The sequence below is a fragment of the Accipiter gentilis genome, chromosome 21, assembly GCF_929443795.1.
Source record: "Accipiter gentilis chromosome 21, bAccGen1.1, whole genome shotgun sequence".
Lineage (NCBI taxonomy): Eukaryota > Metazoa > Chordata > Aves > Accipitriformes > Accipitridae > Astur > Astur gentilis.
In genome coordinates, this window is record NC_064900.1 from 8199115 (window position 1) to 8227025 (window position 27911).

Sequence of the window (27911 nt, forward strand, 5' to 3'; positions counted from 1 at the left end):
GCGCCGCCCCCGCAGCGCAGTTGGGGACGGGGACGGGACCCCGCGGCTGCCCCGGCCGCCTGGGGCTGTCTCTCGGCGGCCCGCGGGGGGCGGCAGCAGGAAGCGGAGCAGCCCCTCGGCCGCCGTCGCCGCCGCCGCCGCCGCCGGCGGGGGCCGCGCCGCGCACCCGGAAGCGGTTGGGCCGGTTGCAGGGGGCGGTTGGCGGCGCGCGCTGGCTGGCTGGCTCGCAGGCGCGTCCCGCCGGCGGCCGCGGGGCGCAGGGCAGAGACGCGGCCCGGCCCGGCCCGGCCGCCCCCCAGCCCGCGATGCCCTCGGACTGCCGGCCGCGCTGGCCACGCCGCGGGGCATGGTGAGCCCGGGGCCGCCGCTCCCCGCGGGGACCCGGCAGGCGGCCCCTGCGCTCCGCCTCAGCCTCCTCCTCCTCCTCCTCCTGCTGCTGCCGCTGCTGCCGCTGCCGCCGGGCACCCGGGCGCAGAAAGGTGGGTGCGAGAGCGAGCGGGCGGGCCCCGGCGGCCGGGCGGGTGAGGGAGGGAAACCAACCCTCCGGGAGTGGGCTGCGGGGAGAGGGAGCCTCCGCCTCTGGTCTCCCGCCCGGCGTGTGGCCCCACGCCCCGAGCCTGCCCCCTCTCTGGGCAACAAAGGGCGAAAGAAGAGCCCCGTCCTTGGAAACCCCCTTGTCTTCGTCCCCACTCCTCCCCGTGGGGTGCTCGTCCCGTCGGGGAGCGCAGGGGCTCCCTCAGGCGGCCCCCACGCCCCCCCCAAGTGCGGGGGCGGTTTGCCGGGCTTGGGCCGCCGCCCCCCAGCTCCGGCCCCAGGGGGAGCGGGGGGTGGGGGGTCAGCCGGGCGGGGCGCGACGCGACCGAGGGGACGGGGGAGGGAGAGGGAGACGCTGGGCTGTGGAGGAGTCTGGGGGAGCGCAGGGGCAGTCCGAAGGCAGAGGGTCTGCTGGGGTTTGTCGTCTTGGAACAACGTCCCGAGTGTGGGGGAGGCTGCCCGAGCCGCGGGTGACCCCCGGGCTTCTCCTCAGCGGGCTGCGTGTGAAGTGGCGGGAGGCGGCTAACGGGGAGATTCTGCTTGCTCTGCAAATAAACCTGCCCGCGCCCGGGAGCATGTAGAAGCGTATATGGGGGGGCGAGAGTCTGGAATGTGGGAGAGACAGTGTTGTGTTTTGTTTTGTTTTGTTTAGAGAAATCGGCGAGATTTCTCCTCCCCGGGTGGAATTGCTGATTAGGCTTTAGCACTTATAAAAATTACGAGGCACAATTTGGTCACTTCATGGCAGGAGATCAGAGGATGCCACAGTAACTGTCACTTTGATCATATGCTTGGGAGAAAGTGGTGGGAGTGAATGTTTTGACAGCATCTTGAAACTTTCGCGTCTGTGAATACAGGGGTTGAGAAGAGAAATTTTATGGTTTTCAATTCCGCTTGCTTCTTGCACTGGTCTTGCTTCATTTCGGGAATTCAACTCTGTTTTCACATAACTTTCTGTACATCTCAAAGAGAGATGGAAATGTATTTGAATATCACAAATGCTGCATTTAAATGCACAAAGGGAATAAGAAATATATGCACTGTACTGTTAAGCATACATTTTAATTAATTTTTTGAATGGAAAAAGGTCAGAGATGTGTCCATAGAGCAAGCTAGTCACGTCGACTTACCTTTTCATCTTATTTCCAGCTAATGGCATTTAATTTTAAATATGTTCCTATATGCCTACAAAGCTAATGCTAATAAGCATTTGGCATACCTGGTTTTGTTTTGTTTCTGTTTATAACAGAGGAGGAGAAGACCCATTTGCTTTTGAGAGGAAATGGGGCAATTTTACCGTTTAGTCTTTTGAAGGCTGCTGCCGAGTGAGTCGGGCAGCAGCAAGGCGTTAGTTCGTGCTGTAGGAGCATCACACTCTAAATACTTGTGCTGACCTGCCACTTGTCTGACCTTTTGGTGAGCAGACTGATTTTGTTACTCTAGGAGAAAACTGAAATAATTGGGCGGGTGGGGGGGAGAGGGGAAGGTGAGGAGGAAGAGTCATAATTTTCCTCCAGATTATTGAATTGAATTGGCTCAGTTGAGTGGTCAGAGGTGTGCTAGAGGGGGTGGGGACCATGCAGCAAGAAGTGGGACTGCGTGGACAACAGGCTTTTAGGTATGCTGTTCGCTTTATCTTACTGTACTCTGAGAAATGGCTGAAGAGCTCCTACCCAGGATTTCAGTTTACAGTGTCCCTCTAGTTTAATGCTTGAAGTTTGCACAGAAGTCTCGGTTTTGAGCAGGAGGGGAACCTCTTTATCGACAAGCTTCATTTTATTTGGTAACAAAAAGCAGAGCCTGTTTTAAGGTTAGAGTCTCTGGTGTTGTTGAATACAATGCTCTTCAGTATGAGAAACTGTTGGAGCTTCTAAGAAAAGTTCTGCTTGTGAAGGACTGTTTCCTTGCCAAAATATTTTCATTTATCTTATTCCAGAGAAGGTTAAGGAGCCCGTATCTTTAAATGCTGGCATAGTTCTAATTTGGGTAAGGAGTCCTATACAGAAATGAAATTGCTGTCTTGCTCATGAAGGGTCTGCATAAAGCTATTAATAAATTAATGTATTAAATAGATGCACAATCTTCTAAGAGAATATGTTGATGGCCAATGAAAGTACCCAAGGCTTAGGAAATTCCACAGTTAAAGTTGCTTTTAAGCTCTTTTACAAAAACACTGGAAGGGATACTATGTAGGAACCTAGCCTCATTCGTTATGTTACGGAAGTTGATCCTGTGTTAATAAGCAACATTTTCTTTTCCACTGTTCAGCAGCTCTAAGCCTCGCATACTGTGGTATTTAAATCTTGTTCTGAAGATAGAGTGGTTTTGTTTCTCACATTTCTGTAGAGCACCTCCCTAGTATGAACTGATTTAAAAATAACAACATGGTTTTGGTCAATGTGAAACTTGTTTTGAATATTGGGTCAGATGTTCTTCTCTTCCCCTTCCAGACAGCTGCAAACTGAGGAATGAAAAAGTGCAGGTACTGCTGTGGTGAATATGCTTTTCACTTGTATTATCTTGTAGGATTTGGGTGGGATTTTTTTCAGTCTATCATATTGAAAATCATTCCATGTATGTAATTCAATATTCTTTGGTCAAGGTCTTGAACTTGAGTGTCTTGCTGTATTGGAAAATGTGAGCATTTTGTATGAGATTGAACACCTTCAGAAACACTGAAGAAGGCACCAACAGAAAAGTACCCAGTGCTGCATTTCACGCGGTTGCATGCATCGGGGACTGTCCAGCCTATGGCTGTGCAAGTCAGCTCTTCTGATTTTGAAACAGTTCTGTAGTGACTCTAGCTCCTGGTTGGAAGGAAATTGATATTTGAAAAATACTTAAAGTGTTTTAGTTGTTTTTCATGTAATTAAGCAGGTGTGAATGAAAGCAAGCCAGCACCATATACGCTTCCTGCTCTTTGTGGATTGCATTTTGAGAAACAGTGCTCTTAACAGATGTTCAGCTATTGACATAAATTCAATATGGCCTGTTTGCTAGTTAAGTTTAACCTTTTTTTGGATGTAGAGAAACATTATAAAACAGCTAAAAGGGAAATGGTTGCTTAGCTTTCATCAAAATAGGAGTTGAGTAATGTCTCAGTTATTTTGAAGGTATGAAGATTGTAGGGTCTGTGGAGCAAGAACTTTTGTTATCACACGTGTAGTTTGGTAGTCATCTCTTGGGATTTCTAGTGGGTACCGGTTTGCATATGAAACTGGAATAAAGCCTTAAGTTAAAAACTTTGGGTTTCTGAAGGTGGTACCCAAGTGATTTGAATCAGATTTGTCTGCAACTTTGTCTTAATTTTTTTTTTTTAAACTCTGGATGCTTGTTTTTGAATGTGATTGCTGCATTTTGTTCTAAACAAATACCAACCCATAAGGATATTGTTATATACTCAAAACTCATTGAAGAAAGTACAAGTGATTCATTGCTGTAGCTTAAAAATATTTGCTTCAGTGTAGCAGAAAAAAAGAATTTTTGAATGTATGATGCTGAGTTACCATGATCTGAAAAGCTAAGTGAAAGAACTAATGGCTCCGTGTACATTGAGCCTAATGAAATGGTTTTCCATGGCCTTTAGTATATGTGATTGAACTGCAGCATTTCTGGATCTGTTGTGTGTTTCCTGACCCTCTTCAGTTCCTCTGTGTGCCCTCCCCTTCTCTCCGCAGTGCTTCTGGTCTCACCTCTGCTTGTCCATCCAGCAAGGTAGTAGATAATGGTGGCTTTGACTGTGGTCAGTCCAGAATTAGGCACGTGCTCATCCATCAGCCTAGCCTCTGCTTTTCAGTAGGATCTGAAATACTTCATGATCATTCAGATGTTGGTGGCTGAAACAAACAACTTGTAGTGACTGTTGTGACTTCCTGGCCACTTACTGTGCAGGGGTGTCTCGGTGCCTTTTGTCACCGAAGTTGCTGCATTTTGCTTGCAGTATGCCGAGTTCAGAATTTCACGGGACAGGTGGGAAGACTAGAACTAGCTGTGTGATTTTGTGAACTTTGTTTCCTTAAACTTTGTTTCAGACTTGGAAATAACTGTCTTTCCCTTTTGGTCACTAAGATAACTTTCCAGTTGTGAACTTCAAGCCTGAAAGGATCTAACAGTGTCCTCCAACCACAGGTTTGGAAGAGAGGTGGCTTGATTTGGGGAGAAAGAAGCGGGCACAGAGAAGGTGGCTCTAACTACATATCCATCAGCTAGGCAAGAGTGGGGGAGAGGGAGACAGGCTGTAGCTTTTCCTTAGATGTCCTGGAAGAGATGCTTTCCTTCTGAACAGGACTGACAGAGATTCCAGCTGCCAAGGTAGCCCATTGCAGGTGTCTTTTTCCTGCTATGCAGAGCTCCTGGCATGTGAATATAACGCAGTACCACATATGAGCAATTGCCATGGGTTGCCCTTTGTACAAGTGCCATTTTCTACTCTTGCTAAATTAGACTGGGTGGTGTCTTATTGCCCTTTGTATCCATTGTCCTTGGCTGGGCTCATGTAGGAGGAAGAGAGTCACAGCTAAACCCATAAGGAATTGTTTTGATTCAAAAGACCCCTAGCTCTTTGGATAAGAGATTTATTATTCTCCAGATTAACATTAGAATAAGTGTTTTTTGATAGAGAGGGCAGTGCTCTATTGAACTATTTGGTTTTGCTAATAGGACAGTTTTACTTAGGAATGCAGAGTGCTTTGAAGATGCAATTGTGCAGAATACAGACTCTTGAGGATTCAGGGATTTGGTACCATGTCGGCAGGAGTGCCGAGGCAAATCCCCTTCATCCTTGTGCTGAGAAGTATGGAAGAACTTTTCAAGACCAGGGCTTAAAGTTCTGCCAGGCTTAGCTGACATGCCTGCTGATTCAGGTTTTCTGATGCTCTTTTTCACTTCCCAGCATTGCACCTTGAAGATAGATGTAGTGAGGAGGAGCAGTGCTCTAGAGAATTGTGTGGAGGAATGCTGTTCCTGGGGGGAAGTGAGCTGGTGTTGGAAGTATAGACCTAAAAATGGTGAAAATTCTTTGCTTTTGAAAACAAGAATCTCAGCAACGTTTTTTTTCCTCCTCCAGTTACTGAACCCTATTCGAAGAGGTTAAGTGGGTCTGGTGGGCAGAAGGTACATACATGTGTTCTGCAGAGCTGTCCTTTCTGTGAGGTTGCCTTGCAGTACTGATTCTGTTGAGCCCAGCTCCATCTTTGGGGGCCTTTTGAGGTTGTGCTAGCCTAGTCCACTCCTCTAAAGAAAGCAGGAATCACCATTTTGTGTAAACACTCTTAGAGTTCTCATACTTGATCCCAGAATGTATTGCATTTTGCTTTGGATTTAAGCAGTACAGTGCACATTGGTTTTATATATATGTGTGTGTGTGTACACGGCTATAAATATCAAGTATCTGAGCTAGTGTTAGAAAGGTAGCATAAATGTTCTTTCAGAAGCTTGTATGCTATTATCGCGTGCATCTCGAGCCAGTGACCTCCTAGCGTATTAGTGCAGTCTTTAGGAAAATTATTTTCCTGCTACTGAATGGAGATGTTCAGCTTTCAAGATTTGGAGGAATGTTATTCACATAAGAGAAAAATAATCGGTCTCCTTTTCTGCAATTCTGCCACCTGCTTTATGCTCTGGGAAATGATGCATTAGATTTTTAATGTGATCACTGCTGTTCTGTATCATTTCAGTCATCAGCTAGTTAAGTGCTGCCTTGAATGCATCAGCTTTGATAGTTCAGATAATCATCAGTACAAATGCAATCCTTGTTGGAATTGCTGCTCAATTTTTTGGCAAATTTTTCTATATTGGTTATTTTATCTGTATTTTGAAAGGTTTTTAAATAAGCTACAGCGTGCCACCCCCACTTTTGTAGCTGCACCCCGTGCTTTGGGGAAGCAGTTAGGATTACCTGGAATTTGTTTTGTAGTCAAAGGATTTCCCTCTCCTCCTGCATTTTCTGCTTAAGAGTTGCTTTTAGATTAATTTCTTTAATCAAATATTATGGAAAATCCGAGGTCCTTTGTTTTAAATAGTGGTATAGTTGAAATGATTGTCCAACCATAGACTGTGGATTTGTTACTAAACTGAAGTTAGGGGGGATGGGGGGCGGGGAGGAGCAGTAGTAATGTTAATGTAAAAGGCCAGGTAGGGACTTGTGTTAAAGTAAAATCTGTAAAATTTCTAGTGCTGTTTTTTTATACAGAGTGGTGGGTTATTGTCTGTGGATCCTGTTCATTAATGGGGTCAGATTGTGAAATACCAGATTTTGCTAAGCTTCATGCTTTGCCTTCCATTATTTGAGGCAAACAGCTTGAGCTGTGCTATTTATGTTCTATTTGAGCTTGTTGCTTTATATTTGAACACTTTTTATGTTATTTGAATTAAAAATTATACTTGAAAATGTGATAGTGATTTGACGTTTGGACCACAGAATAGCATTACTTTTGAAAATGTTTTTTGTTTGAAGAATTCTTTGTCTAGTGTTTGAAAAAGAAAACAAACACCGACCCTTCGATGAGTAAGAAATGTTTAACCTGTGCTGTTTATTTTTGGGCATGTCATTTTTGCTGTTGCCCTGCATCACCACTTAGTTTCCCTTGGTGAAGAGTTGTAAAAGGATAACATTTCTTTATGGTTGCTAAACTCTTAAAAAATGAATTTAAGGCAGATAGTTCATACCTGTTTAGCTACTGGTATCTCAGTTATTTCAATCAGTTGGATCTTGGAATTGATACATAGGCAGTTGATAATGCTTATGGCATTTGGATGCTTCGTGTTGGCATTTCTTACAAAATCTCTGTGTTTATAGTTGTCAGTTTTGTTTGGGTTAGATTATTTTTTCTCTGCAAATACTGGAATAAAAATAATTTACCGTGAGTTAGCAGTCTGTAAACAGCTGATGGGTGCTGAAGCTCAGTGGTTAGTTATCCCTTTGACTTTAGTGACATTAGTTGCACCCTGAAAATCAAGCACATCAGTGTTTATCTTTGACAGTAAGTGACAACTCATACTTCTGAATATTTCATTGCGAGTTTGCAGTGAGATTGTGATTTGAGTTGACCTCCCTAGCTATAAAACATTTGAAATACATTTACAGTAGCAATGTACAATATAATGCTAAGTGCATGAACCATTAGAAGTGCAAGGATTCTTAGCAGCTATTGGCAATTGTTTTGATAAGGTAAATCCTTTTGAAGAAGAAGGATTCCTGGAAGCAGAATATGTGTAAATGGGGGCTGAATATGTACTTGTCAGATGTGCTTGCTTTTAACTTTTGCTTACACGAAGAGGATGTTTTGGCCTGTTCACTGGTCTCTGTGTACGATAGATGTTCTGCATTTTGACTCAGGTAGTCATTATTTTCTTAAAATTACTTGACTGCTGATCTTAAGAACCTCTGTTCTGAGTACCTTAGTGAAAATATTAAGTTTCAGGTTTTTGACGGAGTGAACTTCTTTCCTATTAGTAGAAATTCCATGCATCTTGTTTTCGAAGGGTAACACAATTAGGAAAGTTCCAGTTCTGCACCATTGTTACGATAGCATACATAGTTGTTGCATTAGTAAGTGTTTTTGTGTAAGCTGAATAAAGTTTATGAACTTAGTTGTGTCATTCTTGGCAGCAGTAGTATTGAATAATAAGGAATTCACCCATAAATAAAGTAGGTGTATTTTTTAAGAATATCTTAGATACAGTTGCTTTGGTGTTTTTTTTTTTTGTTTGTTTGTTTTTTTTTTATCCCCTCTAAGTGTTTAAAGCATGCTAGCTTTAGAAATAGTTAAAAATTGTCTCTCTCAAGATACCTTTAAATCAAGCCTGAAAACTTTCTGGAAAGTTAAATTTAATGCAATATCCTAAATTCCGTGTGGTTAGAATTGTGACAACCCAGCTGTAAGTAGTTGTGATATACAAGAAATCACATTTAAAAGAGCCGTTTTGGTCTTCAATACTGTGAATCCACCTTTCTGTAAAATGACCTATAAATTAGGATCAGAGAGGTTCAAACTTGACACTTTTTCCTTTTTAAGAGGTAAAGTCTAGAGGTTGTCTTGTTTGGTAGGTTGGTTGTGTGTGTGTTCTGTTGTTGGGTTGTTGTTTTTTATTTTCTTTTTAAGAAATATTTTTCCAGTGCTTGCTTTATGCCAAAGTTTGCCTTTCATTGGCAAGACTGCATTACATCAGTTTTGTTAATTGTAGTATGAAAAAAAAAAAAAAATCTTTTCAGTTGTATTTTTTCCTGTTCTGTGTGGATATCTTTGTTTTTGTTAACGTTTTCCATTGTTCAGTACAAGTTTTAAATAAATGTATTACATTTTAGCATTCCTGCATTCTTTATGATGTGAAAAATCAATTCAGCTCCAGCAAAATCACAGGAGACTACTACCTTATTAACCATATCCCAGAGATTGTGTCATTTACGTACTGAAAAAGGAAAATAAAATCAATGGTCAGATCATCTATATACTTTAGTAAACACTCTTCTCCCGACTTCATAACTTCCCTTGTTAATCTCCCCTCTAATCCTCCCTCCCAGATTTTTGAAATTCTTTCCAAATTTACTTTTAGTTCAAGGAGGAGCTTTTGTCATCCAGGGTTGGTATAGTATTCATCAGAATGATAATCCTGCCAGCTACTGATCTTTGGATCATCAGTCTTGCTGAAATTTGATGTATTGTGCATGATGCTGCATGGATTCTCTTTTTAAACTTTTCTCTCCCACAGTGGTTCTTCTGATAGAACCATTTCTTCAAACAATATACTGATTTTCTTGGTTCTTTACTTGAAGTGCTGTGGGAGATAACCATTTGATACATCCTTGAGGAATGTTATTAGTGGTGGAAAAGGGAACTTTGAAAAACTTGGTATGCTTCTGTAAAAGGTTGTTAGCAGATAACTCATCTGTCCCAGTTTCAAAAAAGATGATGGTTGTAAAAGCTGCCCAGTGTGATGCTGTCAGTAATATTACACTAATACTGTTGATCTTGGTCTGGCCTTTAAACAAAGCTTGTAAATAAATATTTTGCAAAATTATTCCAGATTTGCAAAAGGTTAATTTACTTTTCATCCCTAAATGCCATTTTCTCCTCGTATTCAGTGATCCACTTGTGGTTTTCCCAGACTTAGATTGGGTGGTCCTAAGACCTCAAATGTTGCTTAACTGTGAAGAGGAAATCTTTTCAGGTCTCTCAATTGCTGTTTCTTGGAGTAGAAGTAGTAGTTGTTTCAGTGCCCAGCTGCAGCTTCAGATATTGAGGGAGGGGGATAGAAACACTGAACTCTTTTAGCAGTTTTGTCACAGTTTTTTTTTATACATCCTATTTTTGCACTTTTAGTTATATATTGAGGCGAAACTAAAGTGGCCTATTAATTAGAGTTGGGAAGACAAGCAACTTGTATAGCTGCTAGGATGTAAATGTTTTTTGTATAGAGAAAACCCACAGGAACGAGGCAGGTGAAAGATCCTCAGTATCTTGAGTGGAAGGATGAATTAGGAAGGTAATGGAAACAGAAGGTGAATTACAATGGTGCCATTTTGCTTGGTTCCTTCTCAGAGCTAGGAGATTTGAGTCTGAGAGGATAGTTTACTGCAGTGATCTAGCATGTATGTGGAGTATGTTGTACAACGTATGTTTGCCAGCAACTCCACAAAGGTTTTCAGAGTTGGCAGCTGTTGCACCTTTAGCAGGACTGTAGCCAGTCGAATACATATCTGGTCATTTTAACTTCGCTCCAAAATGGTTAAGATGTGGGAAAAACATCTTGCCTTGTTCAGTGTGGTGGAAAGAAGCCACTGGTGCTTAAGTTTTCTTTTACAAATCCCTAAGTTTTGCAAAACCAGGAAGCCCTGAACCACATTATCTGTTAATTTCTATTTTTATGCTGTTGTGTACAGGTGTCAAAATACGTCTGTTATCACAAGGGTGGAAAGAGAGGTGCATTAAATTTAATGCTTTTGAACACTTAGATACGAAGTCCAGTGGTGATCAGTTTTTATCTTTTTCTCAAGTATATTTGAATACATCAAATAAAACATTTTCATTACTTTATCTCTTCATTTTTAGAGCTGTTTTCAAGATCTCTGGCTCTGTAACACAAGGCATCCTTTTCTTCTTGCTCTGAAGAAGTTACAGCAAAGCTGATGGGCAAGTTCAGAGTTCACAGATAGTTTTTAATGGAGCTTCACACACTACTGACTTCCTATATGTTCTTGCTATACTTCTGTGATAATTTCGGCAGTTAAAAAACAGTGACTAAAGTATGTAAATTTACTGTCACCTTCCTACTTAATCATCTTATTTTTCAGTAGTACATAATGTTCGTTTTATTGATTGTATTCATAGCGGGTCACAAGTGTGAAAATACCTTCCTTTTAAGGGAATATCTACAAGGCAAAATTAGGAATGAATTACCTTTTAGAACAGAACGTGTATTATATTTCATGACGCTAGAATGAAGCCATGTTGTTCACAATGGGAAAACCCCAAACAGTCCCCGTCGTAATTTTGAAATTGGAGTTGAAAATGAGTGTTAGAAATCACGATGATGCTCTATGTCACCTGCACCGGCAGAAGGAAATACCGGTGTAGCGATGTGGAGTGTTACTGTTTCATCAGTTGGATGACAAACTTTAAAGAGGGTTAGAAACTGATATTTAAAGTTACCGTTCTTGGTGCAGCTACAGGGTGCAAATAATTGCAGTGGTTTTCTTAGGTTTTCTTTCTGAAAGCCTCTAGATGCCCCACTGTTTTTTGTTCAGGTACCTGTACCATCAGCTTCCTTCCTGATGGCTTCTGTTGATTCCACGGTAGCCAAACATGATTTTTACCACTGGCTGCTGCTGTCTCGCCCTCTCCTCCCTGTCCCTATGTTGCATCCTCTCCATTGTGCAGGCTGCAGTGATTGTTAGACCCCTGTTGACCCATACCCTTACTCAGTAAAAGGCAGATAGCATGGTAACCTGGGTATAAAACTGCTGTACAGCTTAACAAGGATACGATAAGCACCGGCAGTAGGCAGGACGGGAAGTTGCAGCTATCATAAAAGGCAATACGGTACCGCAGCGGGTGGTATTTAGATCAATGTATGCCACTGTAGGTCTGCAGCATAGGCCCTGTGGTCTCATTTATTAACTAATAATGGAACAGAGAAAATGATGACTAGTGTTAATTTAGCATGTGAATTACTGGTATGACTGGAGATTTTTTTGCTTCTTTGTTGACATATGTAAGACTTGTGAAACTTCAGTTGGTCCTGGTGTGGTGAGGAGTTTGAAGACCTTAGAGGAGATTTGAAGCTTATTCTGACCATGACTAGTGCTTATTCTCATAGAGTTTTGCGTGACCATCTGTGTGTTATTTTTCATTTCCTTCCATCAGCTGTGTTTCTGCTATGTAGCACTTAGAGCACTGAAGCGCAACAGTGTTTATTTTTATGAAAGTGTTGGTGCAGATGCTAAGTAAATGATATGTCTTGGGAAGTGGGTGAGCTGCATGTGCTAGGCAAAAGACAACATACGACATGAACTGCCACTATGATTCAGCATAGGCAGCAGATCAGGAGGGCTTCTGCATTATGTATCATTGAACGCATAGCCCTCTTACAGAGTCCTCATGTAAACCACTTTCCACCATGGCTAGCCTGTCTTTGTAGGCTGCTTTTGCCTGCGTACTGTTTAAGCAAGTTGTAGCTGTCCCTGGGGACTTACTCACATCATTCCCCTGACATCGGTAAGCAAAAGCTCTGCAACACAGTCATACAGCTGGTCTTTCTTTTCTGTTCTTTTGAGTAGTCAGTTTGGTTAGTTACATGATAAGAGAGGAAGCAAATGTCTTACCTGCTTTGATGATCTACTAATTTGAGATAATTTGTTTTAAAATGTTACCATATTTTTGATGTTAAATTTAGCGAGGCTAAGTGTTACTCTTTTGTGTAAAATGCAGTGGCTGAAAGCTAGGACTGCATTTCCGGAGATGGTGATTGAAAAGCTGTGTGTACAGATGAAAATAATAAAGTGCTAATTACCACTAGCCCAGCATGTGGCTAGCATTTTAAATGAAAACAGTAAAATTTTGTTGTAATGCTGTCTTAAATTTTGTACTTTCGCTGTAAGAGCAAGAATCAGCCTCTGTCTCTCTCCGCGACCACTGAGCTGCCAACATTTGGAACCGCAAAACGCTTATTGTGCTTTACCTTTTGTCCTGTTCTTATCTTTGTTAAACCTCAACCCAGAGTTTCGTTACCCTTTTAAGGGTGCCCCACAGCAAGTATATCAATCCAAGCTGAGACAACCATAATCCCACCTGCCTTCCTTTCCTTGCCCTACCACTGGCAGTTGCACAATGAGCTGCCTTAGAGAGGTGAGTTGGCTGAAATCTTAACACTGTGCTGTGGGAATGGGTAGGGGCGCTGGTTCGTTTTAAGCCAGTTCAGTTCCTGAAGCCTGTGCGCCACTCTTGTGTGACTGGCCTTCCCAGGGGAAGGGATGGTGTCTGCACTTCTGGTTGGGATTTAAGGTTGTTTAAAATGCAAACCCAGGCTGGCAGTGCTGGTGAAAGCAGCAGTTGCTGGTGTTTCCCTACTCTCAACTGTTGTATTCCTCTGTCAGGGAAGGCACTGCTGCATGTGCACACTAAAATAAATCAGGGGATTGCTCTAGGTTAAAACTAACAGCTATTTTTCTCTCAAGTCCCTGGTCTGGTTTACCGTGTGGCTGCAGAAGTGTTTTCCTCCAGTACCAGGAAGGGTGTGAGAACAAGTGGCCGAAAGCAAGAGGCAGACAAGGCTTGCTTTTGTCTGGCTGCACTAATTTGAAGTGCCTTCAAGTGTTTATTGAGCTATGGCCTCCCTTGTGGAAGCGGGAGGTATTTTATGTTGTGAAACATCTGTAATGGGATGAAACGCTCAAACCAGTGGTTTACTGTGGCAAATAAATGGCGTAAAGATGAAGGTGGACTCTGTGCTTGTTGGCTTGTTAAGAAAATTAATTCTGACAGAGGAGCAGATTCCTTCCTGAAGAACATAGTCCTGTGGATTTTGCTGGAAACAGCAATGAGTTTGGAGGATACAAATAAGGGCATTTGAAAATACCTGAAAAAGCTATTCAGAATTTGATGTCTCTGTGGTCTTAATTCCTCAGTGTTTCTTATCCATGGAACTATTTTGTTGGTTGTGTAAACTTTCTTGCCTACACTGAGGGAAACAAAAAGTAGATGCAGTGTCTTTTAGTGGCACACCTATAAAAAGCAGGGAAATGCAGAGCACAGGAGCTAAACAGAAGAGAAGAAATTATAGTAGTGCATTCAATCAGAAAGAGTTGTGTATTTGGAGTTAAAATATCTTTTTGCTGACATAACTCTAATAGATTTGGTTCTACCTTTGCTTTGTTAAGAAAGATTTAATTACATCCTGTATGTAGTCACAAACTTACAGAAAATCAAAGCTTATAGATGTAAAATCTTCTCGGGAAACACAGTAGTTAGATTGAGTCTGTTCAAGAGGCAGTGCCACGTGTTAAAATTGAGATCAGGGTTTTGATATGCATCAGTTATGCCTTATAGACTGTAATCTTAAATTGTCTTTATTTTATCATTCTCTCTTCTCCAAGTAAGGAATAGGAAAGCATTCTGTAGTCTTAAAGATTAATTTTTAACATCTTTTGGTAGTGAGAACAAGATTAGTCACTAACAGCAGCCAATTTCAGGGGGAAAAAAATTCTGATTAATTGACTTGAGTGACTATAAAGAATAATTAATCTTTTTTTTGTGGGTATTAATAGAGCACTTAGCACCCACTCCTGCATGTGCAGTGTCCTCTCATTTTATTGAATTTCACGTTTTCTTCTTATCCAATGGATTTTGGTATGTTTGTGTTGGTTCAAGTTCTGTATTTTGTTGATGTAAAGAACTTGGGTATGAGAAATCGCTTTAAATCATCTGCATGATTGCATCAGACATCAACGTGCCGTAGCCGGGGCCTCAAATGTAATCTGTCAGGATAATTCATCCAGACTGTGTTTGAAGGCGCCTGCAGAAGAGATGAATGGTTCTCCTGACAGCAGCAGTCTGCTTTCCTCTACTGGCTTCTTAAGAGGCGCCCATGTTTCCAACACATGCTTGGGTGAAGAGCTGAGCTTATTCATGTTTGCTGTGAACATGCTCCTCAGGTCACATGAATTTCTATGCACATCTGCAGACCTTCCAGCAAATGTCAGGTGTAACGTGTATGTTTCTGCAAAGGGCTTGATCTATTCTGCAAGTGCAGGGTAGGTCTGTTGTGTGACAGTGGTCTGAAAGAAAGCAAGAAACTTGTTCGGCTGCGTACTGACAAAAGAAGTTGTCAGCCCATTCAGGAATAATTGATTTAGGAATTGATGTCTGTCTCTTCTGTGTGTTCTCGGATATTCCACTCTCATGCACATAGATTAACAGAAGCAAAAGATTCTGTGGCACTTTAGCTAATGACTTCCAAATGAATGAAGTAGCTAATGCTCCTATATATGTGGCTGTAGTGCAAAGAACTGTACTTTTTTTCTTGGAGAAATTGCGGAGTATTGCAGATTCCTCCCCTGATAAAGGATGTATATATGTGTCTCTGGAGTTCATCAGTGGTATTTATACAACTTTGGCAGAAATTGTGAAGTATCACTTACATAGATAAGCTCAAGAACTATCCTTTTATAATACCAATAAAATAAAATGAGGTTTCATTGTTCTGCAAGTTTCACTGGAAGTGCGATTTTTAGAAATTTCCAAATAGTTCCTGAAATGATGCTGCTGCCCATGGCAACAATGGTAATCTGGACATGCAATGGTAATCTTTAAATTCTTCAGGCAGGAAGTGCCTGGCACTTGTGCTATCCCTAACCTAAGTGAAACACACAACAAAATGAGATGTAACATGTCCAGTCAGAGTGAGCTACTTTTAAAAATTGGCTTCATAGTAAGATGATGCTGTAGATGCAGCTCAGCACTTTTTTTCCTTTCCGTTCCTTTCTAGTATGATTTGAGAGCAGGTTCTTTAATATGGGTAGATTCGAAGACTATTTTTCCTCACGTTTTAAAGAAAGCCTGCAACAAAAGGGAGATTTGAGATTTGCACTGCCATTAAATTGTGTGAGACAGATTAGAAAGTTTTTCTAGCTAGCCACTGGAAACAAGGCTGATTGTTCCAGCCTACAAGGGGAAATTTGACATTTGTTAGCTATGTGTCTTTAAAAGAAAAGTCTCAGTCTCTTTTTAAAACTTACGATATTTTATTTGTATTTGATCACCTAAATGTGTAAGAGTGTTTTTGGAGTTCTTTTGCTTTTCTCATCAGAGGTGTGCCCTGATCATTATACAAACACAGTGCTGGTATTGTTTCATGCTCGAGACAGCTGAACAGCAAACTAGTGATGTGGATGGTTTAAGTGAATATCAGGGATGATCTTTTCTACTTTCAAGTGGAGAAATTTACAGTTTAAGTACAGTTTGGGTCAAAGAAGAGACCCAAGCTCTCCTTTGTCTTTGACTTCCAGTAGCATAGGCTTAAGATGCAAAAATGTGGGGAAGAATCAAAAGTACATAAGCATGTCCATTATTGGTATTCCTGCTTGTAAGAAATAGCATTTGTGTGGTTACTGCATTGCAATAACGGGCCCATTGCAATGAGAAATAATTAACTACAAAGTATTGTAGATCGTGCAAGCGTTTTCATTTTCCTTAAAATGCACTCAGAACAATGTATCTGCCCATACAGGTGAAAGTACTATTATTTCATGTTCAAAAGGCCACTGTGTTAGTGTATCTGCATAATATTTTCAATCTGTAAATGATTAAACAGTTGCTTACCTCTCCCACAGGTTAGGAAAATCACAGAACTGCTTAACTGGGTCATTGTTTTTATTTAGGGCATAACCTAAAACCAACTGCTATTTACGTTGAAAATTAATTTTATATGTGTGCAGTATAAAGAGTTTTGAAATACTAGCCACAAATATCAGCAGGAATAAAGACCTAGTTTATATTTGTTGTTTTCATTATAGTAAGTCCCATGTATTTTGTAATGTATGTATTTGCTTGCAAATAGCCAGTTTACTAGCAAAGGAATCGGTATTTTTCTTGACTGTTAGGGATATTGTGACTAATAAGGAATCGGGCAATTAAATGTTTACTAGTAAACCAAGGCCATACAGGTTTTGAATTATAAATCTTTCACTTGTTCTTAGGTTTGTAACATGCGTTTGGAAAGAAACTGGTATTAAAATGATACACAAAACATACGGTTTAAGTTACCTCTTTGCAACATTGGACAATTGTGTCTTGTGTATTAGAACAACAGTAGTTTAGGAAAGTAGTTTATCAGCTGTCACCCAAATGGAAATTATATGTCATGGGGTGGAACAAAGTGTTTTAAAGCAAATTGCTAAAATAGGTTGAAGAAAAACATGGCTAAACAGCAGCCTTACAAATAGAACTTTTTACTGAAGCAGCTATTCCAGTTACCTTTTCCGAAGAAGATGCATCATTTTGATTCAAGACTGCTAGCAAGAAAAAAAGCTGCAGTTTGCATCTGTTTGTGATTATGTATATACCAGCAGCACTTTAGCTTTTAGAACATGCAGCTATCTTTCAATGTGCTCAGATTATAAACAGAATAGCTTTTGTTACTAGAAATGAGGTGCTTTTGCAAACAGATTAATCAGACCTAGTTAAGTACCATGGTGTATTTTTCCCACATCACTTCAGTGCATTGGACTTACTTTTCCATTCAGTCTTGCATGAAACACATTTAAGAATTTTGAACTTTAGTTAGAATTCTTAAATGTGTGTACATTTTTTGTCCCTAAAGCTTAGCTTACCTTTTCATGTTTAGTAGAGGAACTACACATATTAATATGTAATATGAAACACTTTCAGACTGACACTTTTAGCTGTCAAAACAAACATCTGTCAAGACAAATGATGTTGATTGTGTGAATTTCTAGAGTGTGAAATCTTGATGTAATGTTAAATCTGTTGGAATCACTTGGCGGGAACTGTATACAAAGGCATGAATTTTGAAGGGTAAAATGGACCTACAGATAATAAATGTATTTGGAGTGGTGTTTAAGACATTTTTAGCAGTATATCTAATCTGATTTTTGTCTTTGCTATTTTTGCTGACATTACTTTGTTCAAGATCCTGAAAGGTCCTGATTGCTTTTAGGATAACATGTACAGATCTCTTTCAAAAGATCTCTGGACCTTCTAGTGTCAAATCTTGAAAATGATAATGCTGTTCCTGGCCTACTCATTTCATGGGACTAAATTCGATAAATAGGCTTTTTTGGGAAAGTTACCTAAAGAACAGTCTTATTTCCAAAATGACACACAAATTCTTAGACTACTTGTACTACGTAATGGGGGAAATTCATGTCTAGCTGTTGAGTAAATAGATTTATCAGTTTGCTCTTGAGAATACACAATTTGTGCTATTTTTTCCACTTGTTAAACAAGTCTTCTTTAGTATTGTTACTGCTGTTTAAAATCAATACTCAAATATTAGGTAGAGGGCTCCAGGTTGGAGTTACAATTTAGTTTGTTGTACAAATCCAGAAAAATTGAGCATGTTCTCCGAAGAGCTGTAAGAATTAATTACAGAATTAGAATTGTGGTACAGTGGAAAACAATGCACTAGCAGTTTGATGATGGTCAGACCTGGCAGTTATTTTCCGTAGAGTATTTTCTGTGCATTGTCTTTCCACTTCTGTTCTTTTTTGTTGTGTTGTGCATACAGTAACAACAGTAAAACTGATGTGCTCTTGTTTTATTGGCAGGCTTCTCCCTCGTTTTCAGAACCTGTTTTCTTCTGTACGTAGGTGTTGAGGGAACATGAAATAGCAGGGACACTTTCCGTACGGTCTGTGCAATTTTTTAAGTCATTATGGTTGAATTTTTATCTCATTGAGGAAGTTGTAGCAGCTCTCTCGTCACCTATGATGAGAAGCTAAACGTTAGGCAATGTTAGTTGAATGGTGTTTTCTCACAATTGCCATTTCATCTGCATGCGACTTACTTGGAGTTTTCTTGCAACATGATTAGTATGGTTAAAACCCTAACAAATCTTACGCCACTGCTAAAAAACAGGATGAATAAATCACCAGTGAAGCTTTGAAGATGAATGCGCATAGCTGATTTATTTTTGTTCTTTTGTAGGTGATGGATGTGGACACACTGTTCTGGGCCCTGAAAGTGGAACGCTTGCTTCGATAAACTACCCACAGACCTCTCCCAATAGCACAGTTTGTGAATGGGAAATTCGTGTAAAGCCTGGGCAGCGAGTTCAGCTCAAATTTGGCGATTTTGATATTGATGACTCAGATTCTTGTCATTCGAGTTATTTAAGAGTTCACAATGGGATTGGTCCCACCAGGACAGAGATAGGTAGGAGCTTTTATTATTGGTATTTGAAAGCTATTGTCTTATATAGAACTTGGATATATTGTTGGTACTTCTGTTACTTTTTAAATTTCTCCTTGTTTACCTGCTCTGAGCACAGAGTAACTACTAGGTGTATGGTATTAGTTAAGTTCTTTTTTTTATGGCCCTAGAAAACTGTTATAATTCAGCCTGGATATTGGGCAGGGTAAGACCTTGCCTGAATACATCACGCACTGCTCTTTGTACAGTGTGGATTTTGAGTCTTATGAGAAATGATGAAAAGAGGGAGGTGTTTATAATTTACAGGCATCTCAAATAAGGTAAAGAAAGGAATTTTAGTAATTGTGTAATTGGAGTTGTGTTTTTCTTGAGCTTCATCCCCAGGAAGCCCTGCAAATCTTTGAGGAGTGCTGTGTGTACCTCAACACAGTAGAAAAACAGTCATCAGGGACCTGACTATTAGAACTGATGGTACTGCTAGAAAGCTCAGCTAAGGAAAGATTCTCCTGTATGCTATACAGGTCTTCAGTGCAGGGACGGAGTACAGGTGTAACTCTAACTATATAAAAATAAAAGTGGTAAAGAAAACAGCACTCTGATTGCCTCTTTCTCTGTTGACGTGCTCATTTCAAGTATGCTTACCAGTGTTGCTCAGCAGATGAACTCTCTGTTTGGAATGCCAGTGTATTCTTAATGTAATTATTCTTAAATAATTGCATTTTGTTTACTGTTACTGAAGCGTATGTAAATGTCTGTCATATTGACACAATTCCTATATGCTGAAAATGTACTGAAGAAATGATGAGTAATGATAGCAGAACCTCCTACATTTTGTTTGTGTAGACAATAACTGGTAAATGCAGATGGTAAATGCAACACAGATCCTATAATAATCTTTGTTCTTCAGATTCTCAAAGGAAACTCTGTTGTAATGGGTTTTTTTCTTAGACATTTCCCAGTAGCTTGCAGAGTTCTTGTAAGCAGTGGAGAGAGTATTGCAAAACTATGAGGATCTTCATTTAAAAAAAAAAAAAAAAGTAAAAAAGTAAAAAAAGTGTGTGTATATATATATATATCTATATCTCTTACCTGAAATGCCTTTCTTTTTGTATGGAATAGCTCTGATTTGAGCTGTTTGTCTTGGTAGTATTAAAGCATGTTAGGCTTCAAAAGTTGTGTGGTTCAAATATCCCCCATCTTCTGATAATGTCCATTGTTTAATTTTTGTCCTCTTTAAGAGACTATAATATAAGGCAGGTGTTTTTTTTCAAATAGCAGTGTGACATTATCATCTATGTCAAGGTGTATGTAGGGTTTAAATACCCTTGTGGTTACTTTGCATAAAACTCAAAAGGAATTGTCATTCTTCCTTCCCTGAAATTGGTTGTTATTGTGCAGATTGCTTTTATTGTCTTTCCTAAAGCTTTAATCTGGAGTGAGAGAAAGAGGGAGAGATTTACTTCACCAAGATTGTTTTTGTGCAACACAGATGCCGTTCCCACTAAATTGAGTCTTTTTATAAAGAGGCTAGTGGTATGTTAGCTTTGTTAACCCTCTTTTCCAACTGTTACCTAGGTAAGTGTGTGTGAAAATAAGTATGTGCTTGGAGCCGTTGAGCCAGACTTGGTCCAAAATAGGAAATGCTGAAGTCCTTAAATGGCAAGGAATGTCCAGTTCTGATAAGTCTATTATTCACTTTTACAAGTGACTTAATGGGTTTGAGTAAATTTTCTACTTCATTTGTTTCTCTTGACTTTCAGCTGTTCCCAGCTGGTGTAGTAGCACAGTATGTTGAGCAAATGTGTGTGTTGTTCTGCTCTTAATAAATTAAATCACAGAACAAACAGTGATATTAACAGTGGCAGATACAGACGATGCAGACTCCTGAATGTTCATGTTTGAAGCAACAAGCACTGGAGAGATGGACACTGGACAGTGACCTGAATTTTTTTTGAATAAATCTGGATTTATCCTAAGTTTTTCCACTCAAGACTACTGACATGGTCTAACATTAAAATACTTGTATTACATAAAATCTGAAATTCAATGATACCTGCTTTAACCCAAGATGACTTAAAAATTGGCTGATTAGATTAAAAAATGAATTGTTAGTGGGCTAGTTCATTCATAAACAGAGAAGGTTTCTAATGAAGCTTTTGAGGGCTTGTTCTCAATATGCCTTCTGAATATTTATCAGTAAGTCAAAAGAAGATTCAAATCCTTGGTGTTAAGTTTTATAAAGGGGTTCAGTGTTAGATTTCATTACAGTCCAGTCACTGTGCATCTACAGTCAGGTGTACTTATTTAATACATACAATGTAAGCCCAGATCTACAGGAGCAGAGAACGTAAGCTACTGTGGGAATTCCCTCTCCTGCTGTAATTTTGCTGCGCAAAAGCACTTGGGGTTCTTAAATGTATAAGTACAGACAAAATAGTGATATTACATCTTTTGCATGTACCATTGACAGAGGCGTCACGGCAGTTATGTTTTGCCCATTTCTACTTTTTGTTTTTGCCCATTGCCTACTTTGTAAAAAGATTGCTAAAAATCTGGCGAGAGGCCAGGGAAGAGTTAGAAAAGTGATTTATAGTCTCAAAAGTATGTCTTGCCATGATCATAAGGTGCATCAGTCTACAGTTTGTCAAAGGCTGTATCTCCATGGTGCAAGCAGCACTGGATAGTTTATCCAAGCTAGATTTAAATGTCTTGCCCTGGGTGTTTGCCCAAAGAAGAGGATAAATGGTGTCTTGAAGACAGACTGACCTACCCTGAGAGAAGTCTTGTGCTGGTCAATTGTGTAACAAGATCCAGTGGCTGAAAACAAAACTGGGGGGGGGGAAGGGAAAAGTGGTAGTTGGAAAAATGATGCAGTTTATCATAATGAATGCAAGTAATCATTGAAACATGACTTAGAGCAAAACATAGGGTCAGTGTGGAGCCTTGGTAAAAGGGAACTTACTTCTTTATAACTCTCCCTGATAACCTTACCTCAATTCACTACTTAAGCTTGTGATATTTGTATAATATTATACATTTCATTAAAGTATTGTAAAATCTATTTTCTTTCTTTTCTTTAGAAAATACCCTTGCTTTTTTAAAAAAAAATCTGAATAAACAAAATTCAGAAAGCTCTGAATAATGATAGGAATTTGTATTTCTATTTTTTAAAATTTTATTAGTCTTTGAGAGTGCAGTTCACTTTTTAAAGGAATTTGACATACGTGTTATATTTGTTTGTTATATTGGTTTTGTATTATATTTGTTAGGAACTATTCCTGCCAAGCAGTATTATTCCACTCCCTCTACTTTAGTACTGTGATTTGCCTTTAGTTGAGAAGGGAGTCTGGCTTCTTTTTTGTTATTTTACGATATAATAGCATACTTTTCAAGAAAGCAAATAAGTGAACAGAAGACTGAAACATGTGCAGTGTCATTTGCTGCTGGTGATGATCCACTGCTGAATCTTAAATAGGGTTACAGATGGTTTACAACCTTGAATGATCAAGGGAGCCTATAGAACAGAAGATTATTTTTTATTTTTTCTTAACAGGTTAATAAATTGATCAGTATTTTATTAAAGGTTCTAGTTAGTAGAGCTGGAGAATTCTATATTGACTTGGGCCTGTTTAACATCCATCCATCCATCCAGGTAATGTCAATTGGTAGTAATTCTAGGACTTCATAGGGCAACTATTGTCAATATCTGCAGAGTGCAGCATCTCAGTTTAAAATGTATTAATTTTGGTCATTTTGGATGGCAAGTGAAGTATCCAGATGCAGAACCTCTGTTAGGTTTTATAGGTGCAGCAAAACAGAAAGTGAACCAGCTGGTAGTTGATTTTAATGGTACTCACACGTGCTTGTACGTTCATGCGGAAGTGCAGTGAATTATGCCTGTGGTTGTCCAAAAGTATGAAAAACAGTTGACAGAAACCATTAAATAGTTGACAAGGAAGAAGTGCCCCAACAGCTGAAGGAAGAGAAGGGCTTTCTTCTCATTTGCTTCTGTGGATGATTCTCGTTGCCCTAACTCAATACTTTTCCTTGACAGATTTCTCATGGTCTTTGAAGAACTGACTGTGAGGGTTATGCATGGCTAGAGGTGAATGGGATAAGGTCACATTTATTTGCAAATGTTAAGGCTGTGAGAAACTCTCACCTGTTGAGAGTGGCAAAATAAATGTGGTACCCATACTCTGCCATTTGCTTTAAATGGACACTGACTGCATGATTTAGTGTCATGCACATGTATTTGTTTTTGAATGTATGCCAGAAGTAATGTGAGCTTATGCTGCAAATGAAATAAGATGCTTATTACCAATGTTGGTTTTGGTCCATGTCTGTTCTCCTCCTTCTCTCCATAGGAAAATACTGTGGGTTTGGCTTTCAAATGGATGGTTTAATTACTTCAAAAAGTAATGAAGTCACAGTACAGTTCATGAGTGGAACACACACTTCTGGACGTGGATTTCTTGCAGCTTATTCAACCACTGACAAATCGGGTATTTATAATTATTTGGTAATTTTCCTGTGCTGGTAAAATTAGAGCTTCCTAGTAAAAACACAGAATTAATTTATTTATTCCTGCCTTCTCACAAATTAACTTCTAAAAATGAAGACTTTTAATACAGTCTTCCTGATATTTCTGTGTAGGAAATGGGACTGTTCATTTATTATTTAAATTGCTGTAATTTTAAAGAAATTGTATCAAAGCTTATCCTGGATAGCAGGGCAAGAATCACAGTTACCTCTTAAGAATGAAAGAGCTGCTTCAGATAAAGGACGAAATGCATTTTTTCAGGTAGTAATCAAGGTGGCAGATAACTAAAAAATGTTCTTACCAAACTGTATGTATTTTATACAGATGAACCTTGTGGAAAATTTTATTTCAGTGACAGTTTCCCTCAACTCTTTACTTACATAATCTGGTGATTGCTTCCCCCCCCCCCCCCCCCCCCCCCCATGTTTTTGGTTATTCTGGCCTCTAAAGGAGGCTGCTGTATTTGTTTTGCATCTCCTTCCACTCATTGTAACTGTGCACCACGTATGTCACTCAAAAGGAGATGAAGGATTGCCAGCAACTGCTTCACAAGGCAAAAGGCTTCAGAAAACCCTTTATAGAAGTAATTCTTAAAAAGAACAGATAAAGGGTTTTCATTTTTAATCTGTGTTTTGTGGGTTTTCTGATGCGTTTCAGTATTTTGGACTGTATGTGCTGATACACAGCAGACTGAACATAAAATTTGAGGTATCAGTCACGGATGCCAGTAAGATGGCACTCATGTTTGTTCTCTATGCTGCCTGGTTTCAGTACTGTAGGTCTGTTAAATACTGAAAACAGAGGCCTGTTTAGTTTGTTTAATTTTGTGAAAAAAATCTATGTTTATGTCTGAATATGTCAGGTTCTCTGAAGTATAGCTATAAATTAAGCTGCGCGAAAAATGAATGTTTGTAGTGTTACTCTTGTCTAACATTCTCGGTGGATTTCCCAGTTACTCAGACAAATTATCAAGGTTCTACTGTAATACAAAATCTGTTGCAAGAAAATTTAGTAGGAACATAGGTTTTTTTCATTCTGAGACTTCTGGTTAAGCCACAGAGGCTCAAAACATATATTTTTGTGCACTTTAAAAAGCATACTCAAAATTGTCGTCTTATCATCCTCTTGACCTAACATTTTTTCTTTCCAGACCTAATTACCTGTTTAGACAATGCAAGTCACTTTTCCGAACCAGAATTCAAGTAAGACTGATTTTACCTGTTTCCCCCGCAATCTCTTTAATGAAGTCATTTTAGTGTTTCTACTTCACTGTTACTTACACCTGATGCAGCTTGAAAATTGGCTGTCCAGAGAACTTAAGAAACGAACTAATTAGGTTAGGGCTGAATAATTTTGACATTTGCACTCCTCCTTCCTCTGTCTCCGCCCCCCATTTTTGTTATTTACATGCAGTATACAGTAGAACCTCGTTAATTTGCACTAACAGATAGGAGCTAATATCTCATTCCCATAGAAAGAATATAGCTTTTATAAACACATATTACAGCAGGTATCCACCTTAAATGCTGAAATTTGTATTACAGTTATCTAAGGAGCACTAAACTATGAAATGTGTTAAAAATTACAAGCCCGTTTCACAGTTTGGTGTGAATTAATGAGGTTCTTTGGAGACATAAAATGCTGTACCTTCTGATGGGGGAACCATATGTCATTTCCCTGTTTTCCTCCTTCTCCATTTCCATCTAAAGCAAGGACAGTGTTCAAAGCTGCGGACTGTTGTGAAGTACATAAACTTACTTTTCGGAAAACTTCAGCCCTGGCATCATGAAAAGTTTCAAAGTGCAACTGTTGCATTTCTCTTTCATTTTCTCAAGTTCCAAAATAGGGTTTTAATTGTAGGTTCTGGCCTTACTCAACACGTGCTGAAGTCTCTGAAGCCCACTGTTTTTGTGGTACCTGCAATGTTGCTTCAACTGTTGTTGAACTGCGGTGAAAATGTTAATAGTTGACTCCAGTTCACTGTTGAAGATTTAATTGCTTTTGTATGTGCAGTATGAAGTGGGACTAGAACATGACCATCGGCCTGCATCAGAGGTGCAGATGTCTTGCCTTTTGCTTTTCATGAACTAGTGGCATTAAGTGAATTTAACCAGTTTTTTATGATGCAAGCGTTGCCAGGAGCTACTATAAAATAACATTACTTTTCAGATCTATTATTTAAGGATGCAGAACAAATAGATATGCAAGTCTCTAGTTTATAAAATAAAATGCATTAATATTGGTACTTTCAATTTACAGAAGCCATGCAGTATTTATATTATTAAATGCTGGCTTTATTAATATATTCTATTGAGACTGGAACTGTAGTTTCAGCTGAGGCTTCTTTTTAAACTTTTTCAAATGTCTGTTCACCTGTTGTGTACTTTTCTTCCTGAGTATTTTTTTTGTCTGATTTGATATGTCTTCAATGAGGATATATCCTTAAATAGTGATAATCTGAATGATAACAGTGCATTGTAAATAAAAAAATTGTGACTATTTTATAATGTTGTAAGAGTTGTAGTTGCATGCATATCTTGACTTGATATTTTATCCTCTTCCAGTAAGTATTGTCCAGCTGGATGTGTGATTCCTTTTGCTGATATTTCAGGGACTATTCCCCATGGATACAGAGACGTAAGTAAAAATACCATGGGCTTACATGAATTTTGGTAAAATGCCATTTGGTAAATGGTATAATTACAAGTCAATTATAGTTGTTTACATTAGTTCTGCTGCCTGGGTTCTGGAATTTGTACCTCCTAAAGTGAATAGCATGGTACTAATTTTTTTTGCACAGCTGCTAAATGGCTAGTGCTTCACATCTTGCCACCTCCGAGAAGCAAAGTAATGCAGTAAAGACTCAAACATTTTTGTAAGGCCTGCTGAGAAGGGTGGATCAGTCAAAATATTATTTTCTACTTCCTGTTTTGTTTTTGTTGGCTTTCTCAGGTTGGGAAATTCAGATTTATAAAGAGAGAACCAGTTCTTTTAATGGTGTCGTCTCTTGTTTTTGACACTGTGACGCATCTCTAAACAGAGGGTCTCAGTGGTTGTCTTAATTTTTTATTACAACAGGTGAAATACTGTCTATGCTCAGCAGCTATAAAACCATTTGCAAAATAGAGTTAATACTGTAACATTAATAGTTCTATGAACTGGAAATGAGTATCTTCAATAATGTACTATTTACTCAGAACACTACAAAAACCTCTACACTGTTTTTCCAATGAAGGCTTTTATAACTGGATTAGCTTACCTGCCATAGAACTGGAGGGTGTTTGCTTTGTTTATTTTTAAGTGATTATAATTTTGCTAGCAATCTGGTAAATACATTAAATCTCTTGGTTTATCTTAAAATACTCTTTTAATAAGCCACTAGATCTAGCACAGAGGAAAGACAATTTTAAAACATTAGTGAGCACAGATTTTAATATTAAATATGAACCTAAAGTGTGCCCCTCTGATTTTCTTTTCTCAAATATCTGCAAATCCTAGGCTACCTGCTTAAATAATTACCCATATGTAAAAATGTCACCGCAGTGTAGCTGTGTTATATATTCTGGTCCACAGTGAGTCAGTCCTCACTAAACAGCTGCGAGGTAATTTTTGTAGCTAGCAACAAGATGAAGTTGATTCTCTGTCTAGCATATTTGTAGCATCAGTAGGAGTTCTGCTTGTTGGGAGGTTTTTTTGCCAAAATCTGGAAAAACTGTTTTCTGTGGCAGAAAAAGGAAACTTTACAAAATAAATGCCCTGTGACTTTCTTTTTGTATGCTTTATTACTCTGAATAAAAGGCAGAGAATTTCCCAGAAGTGAAGCTGTGTGGAAAGAAATCAAATTGTCCAGCACTTTAGACAGAGTTTCAGGTAGATATTTCTCATGCATCTCTTTCAAATTATCAGCAGCTGCTTGCTGCTTTAAAAAACAACCCCAAATCTTGATTGACAATACTTGTGTGACCCTAATGTCCACAGTCCTTGAGGACTTGGAGCACTCATTGCTGATGTATTCTGGTAAGCAGGGAGAAGAGAGCTTCATCTACTGCAGAATCCCATGCTCTTACTCTCAAGGGAAAGTGGGAAACGAAAGGAGGTTGCATTCATGGGCAAGACATAATTACATTTATTTAGAAAGCTTTTGGGATATTTGTGGGGTGGAAATAGGGTTAGAGTTTTTATGTGTGAATATACTGAGGAGATTTATGTTTGGAAAAGTTTGGGTGAGCAGGTTTTTTTGCCAGTGAGCTTGAGGTATAGGGGAATCCTGGCCTGCTGCACCATGCAATTGTTTCTAAAGAAGCCACAATGGAGAAAGTTGTTCTGTTTTTAAAATAATTTGAGAAAGCAAATCATCCATGAAGTCTTCCTTCTCTAGAAAGGACCTGCTGATTCCTTCTTCAAGAACTGTGGTGAGGCTCTGTAGTACCCAGTGGACTGGTTGGCAG

General features: G+C 39.4%; 1 protein-coding gene across 2 annotated transcripts in view; it reads left to right on the forward strand.

Annotated features, from left to right (window-relative positions):
* The first annotated feature begins 299 nt into the window (after nucleotides 1-299).
* DCBLD2 (discoidin, CUB and LCCL domain containing 2) overlaps nucleotides 300-27911 on the forward strand; it is a 111461-nt gene continuing 83849 nt past the window's right edge. For both annotated transcript variants that reach the window (XR_007509029.1, XM_049824449.1), the window contains exons 1-5: nucleotides 300-479; nucleotides 18696-18923; nucleotides 23288-23425; nucleotides 24614-24665; nucleotides 26028-26100. Coding sequence is in view for 1 of the 2 variants with exons in the window: in XM_049824449.1 (XP_049680406.1) it covers nucleotides 347-479; nucleotides 18696-18923; nucleotides 23288-23425; nucleotides 24614-24665; nucleotides 26028-26100 (624 nt within the window). In the remaining variant the exon portion in view is untranslated. The remainder of the gene's footprint in view (nucleotides 480-18695; nucleotides 18924-23287; nucleotides 23426-24613; nucleotides 24666-26027; nucleotides 26101-27911) is intronic.